The 14050-nt window shown below is 49.6% G+C and overlaps 1 protein-coding gene across 2 annotated transcripts in view; it reads left to right on the top strand.

Moving 5' to 3' along the window:
- The window catches only part of MAP3K3 (mitogen-activated protein kinase kinase kinase 3), a 41282-nt gene extending 32118 nt beyond the window's left edge, over positions 1 to 9164 (top strand). For both annotated transcript variants that reach the window (XM_051768672.1, XM_051768673.1), the window contains exons 15-17: positions 296 to 425; positions 2013 to 2190; positions 4727 to 9164. In XM_051768672.1, the coding sequence (XP_051624632.1) occupies positions 296 to 425; positions 2013 to 2190; positions 4727 to 4955 (537 nt within the window). In that variant the 3' untranslated portion in view covers positions 4956 to 9164. The remainder of the gene's footprint in view (positions 1 to 295; positions 426 to 2012; positions 2191 to 4726) is intronic.
- The last annotated feature ends 4886 nt before the right edge of the window (positions 9165 to 14050 follow it).

Genomic DNA, 14050 nt, shown 5'->3' with positions numbered 1-14050 from the left:
TCTGCTGAACTGTTTTATTGCTTGTCTTCACAACCAGTTGTACCAGCAGGGAGGAAGCAGACAAAACCTCCTTAAGCTATTTTTGCCATGAAGCCTGTCCTTGCCATTCTTCAAAAGGGCTCCTTAGGGCAAGATGCTCACAGAGCCTCATGGGAAGGCTTTAGAAGAGGCCAGAATTCATTACTGGGCTGGTTGGGTGTATAACACAGTCATGGCTCGTGGGGATTGAGTGGAGGCTGCAGGGTCTGTGGTCTGTCATTTCTTTGCCAACGTGTTGTGTTTGCTGTTGGGGCAGGGGTCGGTGAAGGACCAGCTGAAGGCGTACGGGGCCCTCACGGAAAACGTCACCCGGAAATACACTCGGCAGATCCTCGAGGGAGTCTCGTACCTTCACAGCAACATGATTGTGCACAGGGACATAAAGGGTGAGATCAGCTGCTGGTTTAGATGTACCACGTGCCAAAGAAACTCTGTAAAGAGACCAGGTGTTAAGAACTCAGTATCCTGGCTGGGGCTTCTGAGCGTTGCTTTGCTCAGTTATCCCGTTTTGGTCTTATATCCACGTGCAGGACTTAGGGAAGGTCATGTTCTTGGCTGGGGAAGGGAAGTTGGGGTGTTCTCTCTACAGGACCTGAAGGAAGTTGGTTATAGTAAGGAAGTCTGGAAGCCTCTAGTTCTTAGGAACACTCCTCATCTTTCTCTCACACTCTGGCAAGGCCAAGCTGAGTTGACACCTGACTTTCACTGATTATTTTCACTGTGGATTCCCCTCTGATTTCCTCCCAGCTTGGCCACAGTGCTGTTTCTCAGGTGACTGACATTCCAGTTGCCATAAGGGCTCCATGCCTGCTCCTGGCAGTCCTGCTGACCTCAGGCCCTTGTGGCTCTCCTGCCTCCTCTATGTGAGAAACTTCCAATCTTCCACATAGAGCCTCTAATTAGTTCTTAGTCTTCCTCTTCCCAGTATAACCCCATAGAGCCAGCCAGTCTCCTTAGGAATTACTGTCAGCAGATGTGGCAGACACCACACAGACTTTTCTGTGCCCTAGAGGGACAAAGAGGGTTGGTGGCTGCAGGAAAACTACCCCTTGTTCCTGCCTATAAATCTTCATTGCATCCCCTCTTTAAGCTGGCAAAGAGAAACGAGCTGCTGATCCTTGAATAACACTTTGTGGGCTGCTCACTTGGGGCTCTTTGCCAAATTATCTCCTACCTGGTGGGTTATTCACTGGTTTGCACCCACCTGAGCCAACCTGTTAACCTTTCCTTCAGGGATGAATGGACAAACTTGGCATTCTAGACTCAGCTCTTTGAGTGGGCAAGTGAAGTGATAAAACTCTCCCAGCACAAGTGCTGGTTTGAGAGCCGGGGGGTTTTGTGTAGGCACACACCAGATAATGCCAACATGGGGTTCTTGATCTCAGAGTACCTTTGGAGGAAGAATTGGTTTTGGTGTCTAAGCCTCAGTTTGTGTCCACATACAAGCTAAGCTCTAAAGTTTTCTTTTTTTCCCTGGTGCTTCATGTTCAGGACCTCTGACCAAGTAAAGTGAAGATTGACTTGTTTATTGTAGGAGTTCAAAGTGGTTTAATTGGCTACATCTGTTACCCAGCTGACCAGAAAGCAACGCTTGCAGTCACCAAAGCAGCATCCCAATAAAATCCTTCTCTCCACAGCTCTGTTCTCTCAGCCTGTGGCCTGGGGGCCCTGCAAGGCTGGCTGAGCTGTTTACAGGCACTGTAACAATGCTGGTGCTGACTCAGCTTTCATTTCCCTGCCCCCTTCACTTCCTTGTGTTTTTCCCTGAAGTTTTTCCCATTTACAGCCATTAGCAATTGGCTTGTCTGCAGCCTGAATCAAAGCAATGGTGTTTAGCAGGTCACCTGAGGCTTAATGGGGAAGGAGCCATACCATGAGCACGGGGGTTTGGGGTTGGCCATCGGCTCCGGAGCCGCGGATCCAACAGCTGGACCACGTGGAAACAGCTGTCCTCGGGTTTTGTTTTTGTGCAGGAGCCAATATTCTCCGTGACTCTGCTGGGAACGTGAAGCTCGGGGACTTTGGGGCCAGCAAACGGCTGCAGACAATCTGTATGTCTGGGACCGGCATCCGCTCCGTCACGGGCACTCCGTACTGGATGAGCCCCGAGGTGATCAGCGGGGAAGGCTACGGGAGGAAAGCGGACGTTTGGTGAGCCTTTAACTTTCTGCCCGTAGCTCGCTCGGTCTGGAGCCAGACAAGATACATCCTGCCATCCATAAATCCAAACTCACGTTTTGTCTGGATGAGAGGTCGAAGGCAAAGTGAAGTCGTTGGGTTGAACTCAAGGCATGACCTGCTGCAGGCTGTGCTTTGCAGTGTCAGCGCCCAGCTACTCGTTTAGTTTTTTAGGAGCAGTTTTAGTTTTTCGGGGACAGTTTCCACTCATTCCTCCCTTGAACTGGTAGCTGGTTTTTTGCTCTCTGACTGGTGCAACGTTGTCATCCTTCTTATGCTCGTGGGTGGGATTCTTGGGGTGTCTTGTGCAGGGCCAGGAGTTGGGTTAATGATCCTTGTGGGTCTTTTCCAGTGTAGGAGATTCTGTGATATCCCTTAGAAGAGCAACTGAAGGTTGTTTAGGGAGAGCCCATTCATTTAGTTATAAAATGAGTTATGCTTAAAACGTACTGGAAATGAATAGAATTTGAGCTTAAAAGAAAAGATGCCCAAACCTGGAATAACACAAAAGATCCAGGTCAGATCAGAGATGATCTGCATGAATGGAAACTGTGGCTATGCTGTTATTGGCACAGCCAAGAAACAGCCTCTATCAGAAGAGCAAAATGGTCCTGTGCCAAAATGTTGAGTTTGGAGGCCTTAAAAAGGTGAGATTATAAAACTGAACTGAACAACAGCAACAAAAGGTCTGTTTGTGCCTCCACAGTAAAGAAAGGCCTGTTCCCTGAACAAGCAGGGAGTGGAAATGCAGCTGAAATGTCTCATGTGGAAAGAGTTAAGCTCTGCAGACTCCCCCAGTTGGGATGCTTGGGGAGAGATTGGAGCACGTGCCCTTCCCCCTGGGCTGATGCAGTTGTGGATTTCCTCTTGCTGCTGACATTGGTCCATTCCCATCAAAGAGTCGCTGCCGTTGGCCGGGCTCCAGTTCCTACAATCCCAACCATTATTCAGGGGGGTCAGAATTTTCCAGAGCAGTTGGTCCCAGGGTGGATGTGTACGGCCGAGGGGCTCAGAAACGTAACAGATCCATCCACCTGGCTCTGAGCCACTGCTGCAGGCCCCTCTCCAGTTTTCTTTTTCCTAAATAGCAGAATATGTGAGCTATTTGTTATTGCTGGAGTGACTTGACATGAAAAACATTCCTGCTGTTTGCTGAATATCTTAAAGAAACCGGATCTGCTTAAATGGTATAAATCAGTCTAAACAATAACACATCCCTGCTTGCTTTTGAGCAAACCCCCAGCACTTCAGCACACATGGTTTGCATTTTCTGTACTCTCCTCTAGTAAGTCTGAAATGGCTGGAAAACTGTAAAATTTTCACGTTGGATTTTAGATCTTGTCAAGAAATCAGTTCTTGCATATTCACTGAATTTAATTCCTTTCCTTCCTTGTCTTGGCAGCTGATGCAAGTCTGCCTCTGAAAATGTCTTTTCCTTGGTTTTCACCTCAAAAGAGGGTTTAGTTTAAAGGTAGAGGAGGCAGTTTTGCCTTCTTAATGGAAAGATGTGATAAAAACACAGGACTGGATATTAAAAGTTCACTGACTGCTTTTGCTTAATCTATGGCCTGGAGGAAGCAATTAATCCTTTTGGAATAAAACCCAATCACTGCAGTGCTGCAGAACCATCTTCCCTGGGAAGGTATTGGTGTCACGTTTGCCTCAGAAAGGTGGCTCAGCCATGTCCCCAGAATCATGTTCTTGCCTTGAAGAACCCTGCAGAGCCCCATTAACTTTACAAGGAATTCTTCCTTAAGGTAATGATGCGTCTGTCCCACTGGGATTTAACTTACTGCCTTCCCAGTTTGGAGCTGTTACGACTTTAATTATTTTTTGAGTGATGCTTGGTTTCTTGTGGAGGTGTTATTAGGTTGGTTTTTTTCCCCACGTGGGCATTCCAAGGTTGTGACTGAGAAGGGATTTTGCTGAAATGGCTTTGTGGGGTCAGTGAGCTCTGATTCACTGGACCTTGGTTAAAAAGTCTGTTTTCTACCTTGCAACTCAGCAAGTCAAGCACCTGAGCAATCTGATCTAGTGGAGGGTGTCCCTGCCCATGGCAAGGGCTTGGAACAAGGTGATCTCAAAGGTCCCTTCCAACCCAAGGCATCCTGTGACTGTAAGTGCCTTTGAGTTACAACAGTAGCAGCAGCACCTGAAGAGCTGAGGTCGGATGGTGCCTTCAGGGACACCTCACGTGTGCGTCCTGTCCCCTGTTAACACAAATGTTTCCTGAGAGGAGAAGGGGAGCAGGACAGATGGCACTTCCCAGAGCCACAGTGGGCCCAGCCCCCCTGGCTCAGCACTTCCCTGCTCTCCTGGCAGCAGGGAAAGCAGCAGTGCTGGCAGCTCTGGCTCTGAGCTGGAGCACACGTGGGGTTTGCTGAGCACAAACCCATTTTAGAGCCGTTCCCAGAGCTGCACCTTGCTGTTGGCTGCTTGGAAGCTCTCCCTGAACACTGTGCTTTCTTGAGTCGATCCTCACTTGTGTTTTTCCTGCCTGCTTTCCCAGGAGCCTGGGCTGCACCGTGGTGGAAATGCTGACAGAGAAGCCCCCCTGGGCAGAGTACGAAGCCATGGCCGCGATCTTCAAAATCGCCACCCAGCCAACCAACCCCCAGCTCCCCTCCCACATATCAGAACATTGCCGGGACTTCCTAAAGCAGATCTTTGTGGAAGCCAGGCACAGACCCTCTGCTGAAGAGCTGCTCAGACACCAGTTTGCACAGCTCCAGTACTGAATTACCTCCCTTGCTCGCAGCTCCTGCTGGGCTTTCCGTGCCCCGTCTGGTCTCGTTGCAACTGCCCGTTGTGGTGCTGCATCTTCAAAATGCCAACTCAGCTGGCCTAGTCCTTTGGGGAAGTTATGCCAAGGAACTTGGGGTCTGCTCTCGTGCCTGATTCCTTAGTTTGCTGGACTGATGTTCATCCTGCCAAACGGCTGGATTTTTGCCCTGAGATACCTGGATGTGCCCTTGCAGCTGGCTGCATATTTTCTGCAGGCCCGGGAATGGGAATCCAACAAGTTGGATCCACTGGTTGAACGTGAAGAAATCTGAAGCCAGGTGGGAACTGGGAGAGCTCCACTCTTCAGAACAGAAACATGCAACAGCCTCCAGACCAGCTCTGTCTGTGTGGGTGCCTGGTTTCCACCAGGGGCTCCAGAAGCATCTCCAGTCCCTGAATCCAGCCCAAAGCCATGTGTCATGGAGCATGCGCTCGCTATAGTATGATATATTTTTCTTCTTAAGTATTCAGCATCTGAAGGTGTTCAGAAAATATTGATTCAAAAGTATGTGAATAGTGTTATTTTATAATGAGCCCATGGATTTTGGGGTGGGGGTGAGGGAGGTCTTTCTAGCCAAATGTCAGGATAATCAGAAGAGTTTCAGCAGAATGCAGTCGCTCCAGGGCCTGAGGGAAGGACTCTCCCACTGACGTTGAAAAATCCAGAGCTTGATTTCCAAGGTTTGATCTGCCCCAGCATTAAGGCAGTGTCACTTTGTGTCCTCATAGCCAACAAATCCGTGCTCCTGCTTCCCTCTCTGGGGCTGCTGGGTCCAAACAAAACCCCTCTGGGAGGGAGTTCTGCAGAACAACTTCCTGCTGCATCCTGCTGCATTTTTGGCTGGTAACGTTTTGCCATCCTTTAAACCAAAGATAGCCCATCTGGTGCCCAGGAATTTCCTTCAGCATTTCTTTGAGCACCTGGCTTATGGAAAATCAAGTTTTTCATGGGTAAAATTATCTGGACACTCGTTTTCCTTGGGCACAGGAAGTTGGAATCGAACTCAGCCCTTCAGTGTGGTTTGTTTTATAGGTAAGCAAGTGGTTATTTAAGACTTCCATAAAATGCCCAATTTAAATAAGCTTTTTAGGACTTAAGTCAAACAAGGAACCAGAGAGAACATTCAAAATGGTAGCAAATATCTAAAATTACCTGGAGATCCCCACACAGGTGCCAGCAAAACATATCCAAGTGATTTTGCTTTTGAAAGGTACCACAAGTCTGAGAACTTGAGTTCCTGGTGGCCTCAGACCCTCTGTGTTGGTTTAGGCACTAGTAATCTGTGTTTCACTCATAGAAGACCATCAGTTTTTAAGTGCTGAGGATTCATGGAGTAATTATAAGTTATCTCTGAGAAATGAAACTAAGAAAAGCAAATGTTAATTAGCTAAAATGTTACTCTATAAGGCAACACTAAAGGTGTTCTGCTCTTGTATTGGAAACCATATTAAGGCTCCACACACCTCCACTCTTCTCCCCCATAAAAACTTGAAAATTGCTTCATAATGCAGTAAAATTAAATTTTTAACTGAATGCTGATGGCAGGATAAGACAACTTTTAATGAAACCAAGCTCCTTGAACACACGATAAATACCGTGTTAAATTTAAAAAAAAAGGGAAAAAAGAACCCTAAAAACCCCAACCAACCAAAAGTCCTGAAAGGATTTAACAATCTGAGGTGTTTTTCCTGTGCCAAACCCAGAGTGATGTACGACCAGTGAGAGCTGGTTTCCCCCCGCACTGCGACAAGGATGCACTGTTCTGCTTGCAGGCACTTAGGAGATACCTTTCCTGAAAGCCCTGGGTCCATAACTTATTTACTTCTAGTGAGAGCACTTCTATTGATCTTTTCCCAGCCTGCAACCTGACTCCAGGTTGCCAAGGCCCTTGGCCTGAGTCCTGGCCTGCACTTCACTGTTGCACTGAGGGGAAGCGAGGGCGTGACGCTGCTGCTCGGGTTGGGGAGCCCTTCACAGCACTTTGCTGGGGAATGTGAGATCACCCCTGGAGTCTGGGTGACAGGATTAGGGGGATCAGCACTCCTGAGGGGCCCTGCATCACTCTCAGGCCTTGCAGCCAGCACCTAAACATACCAAAGATTGGGATCTTTACTCACCACCCTTCACCCTGCAGCCATGGGGAGCACGGTGACGTCTGCGGGGGTTTCTCTCTCTCCTTGGCTTGTCCTCACCAAATTGAGACCTTCTCCCGTGATTTTTCCTTGTTATCCCACACACTGTGTTCTGGGAGAGAACAGGGCATGAGGAAATGGTGTCACTTTTTAAAGTTTCAAAGCAACTCAATCCTCAGGACCCGTTGTGGCTTTTACCTCATCCGCGTCACGGGAGGCTGTTCTAGAGCAGAGCAAAGAGCCCCAGGGACTGATGGGCTCAATCCTGGCCCTTCCCTATGCTGAGATGTGCCTACTCTGTGTATCCACCTGTATTCCAGCCTGTAGTAATGGAATTAAATAGCTGTACAGTGACAGAGAACATGGGGTGCCAGCTTGGACTTGTGTGTTGCAGCCCCCGGCCCAGCGCCGCCCGTTCGGCACAGGAACAAGCCAAAGCATTACCTGTCTGTTTGGAGATGCACTTTTATGAATGTAGTTTATATCGCTCTTTTTTAGCTCTTTTTACATCATGTAAACAGTGATGCCTCATACTTTTTTTTTTTTATTTATATCGTAAAAGATCATATTTGATGATTTTTATATATATCGACTGTTAACGGGGGGGAGGGGGCGGGAGGAGGAGGGGAAATAAATTTGACGCCTTTATGAATTTAAAAAGGAAAAAAAAGCAGCTGGTTTTGCAGAGAATTTGCTGATGGTTTATAACGAGTAGAGCCAAGCCCAAAATGCTTCTTTGTTTCCTCACAGCCCTCTGGAAAAGGAAGATCTGGATTCCTGAGTCCACTGCTCCGGTGAATAACTTGGGGCTGATATTGATCCCGTGGGCTCTTAACAGCCCTGGCAGCAAAAGAGTTTCAAGTGGACATGAATGTAATTATGCCTCAAAATTGAATTACATCTGGCCTCTTTATGCTGGCAGAATTGGGAAAAACTGGGAATAAACTCATTCAGGGGAGGGTGGAGGAGGAGTGCCAGGCTGACAATAAGCTATTGTGTCCAGTCCAGATGTCACGTGGAGTTTCCTGCTGTTCCTTCCAGGGAGGGAATATTGAGTATTAGGATCCTTGATGGAATATTGAGAATATAGGGAATATTGAGTATTGGGATCCTTTTTGGAAGGTGCTGCAGAAATGGAGGATATTCTCTTTGACAAAGAATTTGTCAGAGTCCCAGTATCCTGAAACGGTTGAAACTGGGCAGAAAAATGTCTGAGATTCCCATCAGAGAGGAACTTGGGGGATTTGGTTGTCCCTGAGTTTGTTAGGAAACAAACTGGAGGCATTTTGGGCTTGGTGTGACGATTCTGTGCATTCCAGGTTATTTGCTTGCTCTCCAGAAAATCTGAGCTTTGCCCATTCTAGTGGCAGTAGGTTGCAGCAATTTGGGTTTACTTTATTTCTGGAGTAATATTCCAAAGGACTTGATGCTCCAAACAGCTCCTGCTGCCATTAATTACCAACACAAATTGCCCAGGAGGGAAACTGGTACCTGCTCAGGTGACACATGTTATTTCCAAGTGCTCGGAGCTGGGATAACTTGCCCCATAAAAACCAACATTCCTGTTGTAAACGTAGGTTTGGGTGGGCAAAGGGGAGCTGAGTGAGATCCCAGGGACTGGGGCTCACCTGGAGCTGGATGGAGAGGGTTGATCTGCCACCTTGGCACCTGCCCTTGGAGCTGGGAGTCAGTCAGGCTTTAATTTTCAGGGAAAAAAAATAGATATGTCCTCTGTGTTTTAATGGTGTTTGGGCTTCAGGTGTTTAAACCCAGCCTTGTTTAGGAGCAGATCTCACTGGGCAGCTCTGAACTGCCCAGCTGGCAAAGGCAGCTGTGCCAGGGGCAGTTCAGAGGTGAAGGAGAGGATTTTATCCTTGCCATAAACAGTGCAGAGCAGGGAGAAATGGCTTTAACCTGGATTGTGCAGAAGACCTTGACCCAGTAGTCTCTATATTCCGACCGGGGGCTTGCAGTGCAAAGCCAGGCCAATGTATCGTTTTATTTACAATAAAATTATCATTTATATGAAAGCCTGTGGTGGTGGTGGTGGTTGCAATCCAGCACCTCTTACTTCTGTGGAAGTGGTGCCTCAAGATAAGTCAATAAAGCCATCAACTGTTTCTCCTTCCCACTGAGGACCTTAAATGAAGGAGGAAGTTTTTCCGTTCTGGAGTTTCTCCCTTGGGACAGATGGAGAAGTGTCCTGTTTGTGGTGTTGCCTCTTGGGTCAGGTGAGTGTGTGTCCTCCCCAGGGCTGTCCCTGAGGAATCTGGATGGTCTTGCATTGACTGTACCAGTGATTTGGGACAGGAGAAGCTTTGCTGTCCCTGAGTAGGGCAAGAGAATGGGGAACCACGTCTCCAAATATTTTCAGGCTCTTTTTTTTTCCAGCTCGCTATCTTAGGGAAGGACAGAAATAGTGCTGCTATAAAGGCTCATTTTTTCCTGTTTAAGCAGCTCTTCCCCTTCAGTGTCACCATCACTTGAGCAGTGTTTGAGTGTCACCAGGGTCCCTTGAGGAACTGGCCTCCCCAGCCCTGACCACAGCCTGTGTCTAATCCTTTTCCCAGGCCGGAGTTGTTGTCAATTAAATACTGAAATGTTTGTCCCTGTAAAATGTGAACAAATCAGGATTAAGGGGTTGACCAGCTGATGCAATAGAAACCCTGCACATGAGCCAAGCACGTGTGTGGGGCTTGGGGCTGTGCCAGGACAGATGAGAACCATCAAGTGGAGTCATCCCAGAAGAAAAATGTCTCATGGAACCAGAATAAACCACCTCCTGCTGCCTCCTGACACCCTCCTTGTGTGTCAGAACCCACCAATCCTGCCTTTGCTGAAGGAGGGACTTGGGAATTCTTCATTACCTTCCTTTGAGGAGGTTCTTCCCAAGGCTGATGCCTTCCTTCTCTCTTCCACTTGGGGTGCTCACTGGTGATATTTGCTTTGTGAACATGGGATTCACATCTCAGCCTTGTCTGATGATCTGTTTTCTCCTGGACTCCCATCCTGCTCACTCCTCTCAAAACTAAGTAGCTCCACAGTAATTCTGCTTTCCATGGATACAGAGTGTTCATTCCTGACTGGAATCTTCCCCATAGAACCACAGAATCTCCTGAGCTGGACGGGACCCACTGGGATCATCAAGGCCCTGCACAGGACACCCCAAGAATCCCACCTGTCATGTGGTGGTTGAGCAGGGACTGGGAGAAAAAAATACCTGAAGCCTCAAAGGTAGAAATGATCAGCCCCAAAACACTGACTAAAGCACAAAAGAAACACAGCAAACCCCCTCAATTGCCTTTTTGTTTCTTGTAATTTGTGTTACATGCCTTGTGTTGCCCAAGGGAAGGACTTAAGGTGAGTTTCCCCTCTAAATCCACTTCTGAGGCAAATGAAATTTAAACTCTCTGCAGAGGTTGCCTGTGCTGCACTGCTGGGGCTCTCTGTGTTGGGATAGGAAAGTCTAAACCAGGAACAATGACTTCTGGATTTAATATTGGCGGGGTGGGGGTGTGTTGCAATATATTATATCCAGGAAATGCTGGCACGATCCTCTCTCATGTCACTGGTTCTGCTGCTGATCCCTGCCTGGTGCTCTGGGTCTCATCCAGAGCTGGACATCTGGATGCTATGGATGTATATGGATTTATATGGATTCTTACTGATTTTTTTTTTTCCTCCCCCAAACAGCTTTTATTACATGAACCTGTTGGCTGGAATTCTTGTGCTCTGGAAAATGTCCTTCCCTGAGCTCGGAGGCAGGTGTGGGGTGGAAGCCTCGTGCTCACGTGGAAGCACAAAAGAAGGTTGTGGTGTGTGGGATACAAACAAAGGTAATTTGTTGCTCATCAGACGTTGATTTCTTAGGTGGCAAGCCCAGATCTGAGGGGAAGTGCAGGGATCAGAGATCTCAGGGAAAGGTTCTTCCCCCAGAGGGTGGTTGGGCACTGACCAGGCTCCCCAGGGCCCCAAGGCTGCCAGAGCTCCAGGAGGGTTTGGACAACGCTCTGAGGGACAGGGGAGGATTGTTGGGGTGTCTGTGCAGGGCCAGGGGTTGGACTGGATGATCCTTGGGGGTCCCTTCCAGCTCAGGGTATTCCTTGATTCCATTGCTCTGACCCATCTTTGTCCCAGGCTGGCGTTGGTGCTGCTGCTCAGCCTCACCCAGGCAGTGCAGGATGCTCCCCACCACCCAACGCTCCTGGGCCTTCTGGCAACCTGGACATTCCAAATGAAAAGCTGTCCTGATGATGGGCAGCTGTATAAGCTGAGAACTCGTGGTCCTTCTTCTCTTCATGGGTGTTTAGGTTGTTAAATCTTACCCCAGATATGGAGTCTGAACATCTCAAATCCTGGGAACTCCCTCCCTGCAGATTAAACTGCTGGTCAAGGGGAGATTGAAAGGAGAAAACATGGACCTTGTGCTTGGAGATTTCAAGGGAGAATGTGCAGTGAGACATCACTGTGTCTGCTCAGAAACAGTTTCTGTGAGTGTTATCCAGAGGTTTGCTGGGGGGCGATTTGGAAAGGAGGGTTCTGCTCTCATCATAAAATCAGCTGGATTTTAGCTAAACTTTAGAGACAAAGGAACAATGTTCTGGGCGCCTTTTTTTTGCCTTTTTTTTTTTTTATTATTTGTCTTGCCAAAACCTCACAGTTGGAGACGGTTTAAGCTGGAGTTTCCGTAGTGCTGCTTCTGATCCCTCCAAGGAAATCTGCACAGCCATTTGTGCAATTGCACCTCTGGAATGTGTCAGAGATAAGAGAAGCTCGAGGTGCTTAAAGCACCTCCCCAAGTGTGTTACCACTGGGGTTTCCCTGGGGGCATGTCCATCGGGAAGCAGGAGCTGCCATCAGCTCGTTCCCTGGGATGGGGCTGTATCCAGGGGCTCTGTCCCTGTGGGAATCTGATGCTCATCAGAGTCATTTCCCTGCCCTGGGCTGTGGTGCTGGCCAGGTTGCTGCAGCCTGTTTTGGTGAATGTATCACCTGGGTGTTGGTTCCTGCTCCCAAAATCAGCCCGTGGTCCCACAGCAGCTGGAGACCTCACACCTCCTGCTCCTGCTCCTCCCTGAATGTGCCAGGGGCAGGTGGAGAATGGCCTTTAGACAAAATACCAAGTTTCACTTGGGCAGGGGGAGGGATGGAGAGAAAGGGAACGTTATTATTGTTCTGTCTGGACGTTCTACCTCACTGAAGTCAGCCGTGGTTGGAAATGCTGCTGGTCCTGCTGAGCAGCGGAGGGGCAGCGGCCTGAGGGGTGAGGGAATGGGGAAGGGGCAGCGGCCTGAGGGGTGAGGGAATGGAGAAGTGAGGCCGGAGAGAGGCAGGAAGCGGAACAGAGGGCTCTGCTTTCATTTTCTGAGCCGGCTTAGGAAGGAAGGGGCCGAGGAAGGGGCCACAACCCAGCGGCATCACGAGACCCGCTCTGCTCTGGGACCATGAGCACGGCGGGGCTGCTCGGAGGGGGCTTGTTTTGGGGTGTAAATCTGCCCCCTGCGTGTTGGTGTGAGGAGGAGCCAGCACCATCGGTGTGGTGGGGACAGTTAAAGCTCTTGGTGAGGCCCAAACCCCCTCAGAGCCTTTGCCAGGGTCTGTGGACGGTCCCTGCTGTGCTGGTGGTGCGAATCCCACCCAGGAGCCCTTTTAAAAACCCTTAAGTAAAAAAAGAGAAATAACTCGTCCCACATCAGGCTCCTGGGGTCATCCAGCAGGTGTTGTCCCCAAAACCAGGTGTGACAGGGGCTGTGTGACGTCTCCACTGGGGCTGTGTGACACCTCCCTGCCCTGGAGGAGCTGCCTGGCTGTGGGTGCACCCCCAGAGCCCCAGAAGGGCTGTGCTGAGGGGGGAGCACCCCGGAGACCTGGGTTAACAAAGATCCCTGGATGTGCCATCCCTTCCTCCTGTGGACTAACCATTCCCTGTCCCTCTCCCTCTTCCATCCTTATCTCCTGTTTCCATGGCTGTGTCTGGGTTCTCCCAGACAGGACGTGCTGGGTGCAGCTGATGGTATCAGTCGGTGCTGGCACAGGGGCTGTCACAGGCTGTTGCTCTGCTGTGGGGGCTCTGCAAAGCCAGATTTCTGTAGAATTTGAAAGACACGGGGTTCCTAAACACTTATTCTTTCAATCTGATCTTACAAACCGTGGGTGGAGGAAGGAGGTAAATAATTAAAACCAGACTCACCCACTTTCCCTGGTTTTCCTGCGTTTGGCTCTCCCGCCTGGCAGGGCTTGCTGGGCTCATTAATTTGTGTGGACTGTGCTATCCAAAAATTGGACATGGGGGGGGGGGGTCCAAACCAGCCAGCCCAGTGCTGATGCCCCTCCTGCCCCTGGCAGAGCCACTGAGGAGAGACAGGGCACGATGGTCTCTGATGTGGAGGGGGACTGAGAGAGCCCTGTGCAGGGCCAAGGGCTGGATCCAACCCTGGGGGATCCGGGTGTGATGGGGGTGGTCTGGGCTCTGTGTGGAAGCTGGTGTGAGGTTACAGCTGAGCTGGGCTGGGCAGCTCACAGGGTAACACTGGGGTGCAATTTGAAATCCTGGGTTTGCTCCCCAAAGACTCGGGGGTCCCATGAGGGGCAGGCACTTCTGGTCTGATCTCACGGGGGAGAGGGGCATGAAGAGAGAATGTTTTAGGTCTGGGGGCTGCACCCCTGTCACCTCTGACCCTTGTGGCCTGCAGGACCCCTCTGAAAAGAGGAGTGGGCTGCCTTCTTGCCTCCCTTCCCTCCTTTCCCTCCCTTCCCTCACCACCTCAGTCATAACATTACTCGCAAACACCCAGGAATAATTCCTTGATCCTGCATGGACAGAGGCTTTTTCCACAGCAACTGGGGCAGCAAGAGGGGGCCTGACCACTCCCCCCACCTCCCCAGACACCCTGGGAACACAGGACAGGACACAGGG

Source organism: Manacus candei, unplaced genomic scaffold (assembly GCF_025592945.1).
Source record: "Manacus candei isolate 608988 ecotype Guabito, Panama unplaced genomic scaffold, ASM2559294v1 h1tg000096l, whole genome shotgun sequence".
In the NCBI taxonomy this organism is placed as follows: domain Eukaryota; kingdom Metazoa; phylum Chordata; class Aves; order Passeriformes; family Pipridae; genus Manacus; species Manacus candei.
Note: the sequence above shows the minus strand (reverse complement) of the source record. Positions and strands in the feature narration are given on the sequence as shown.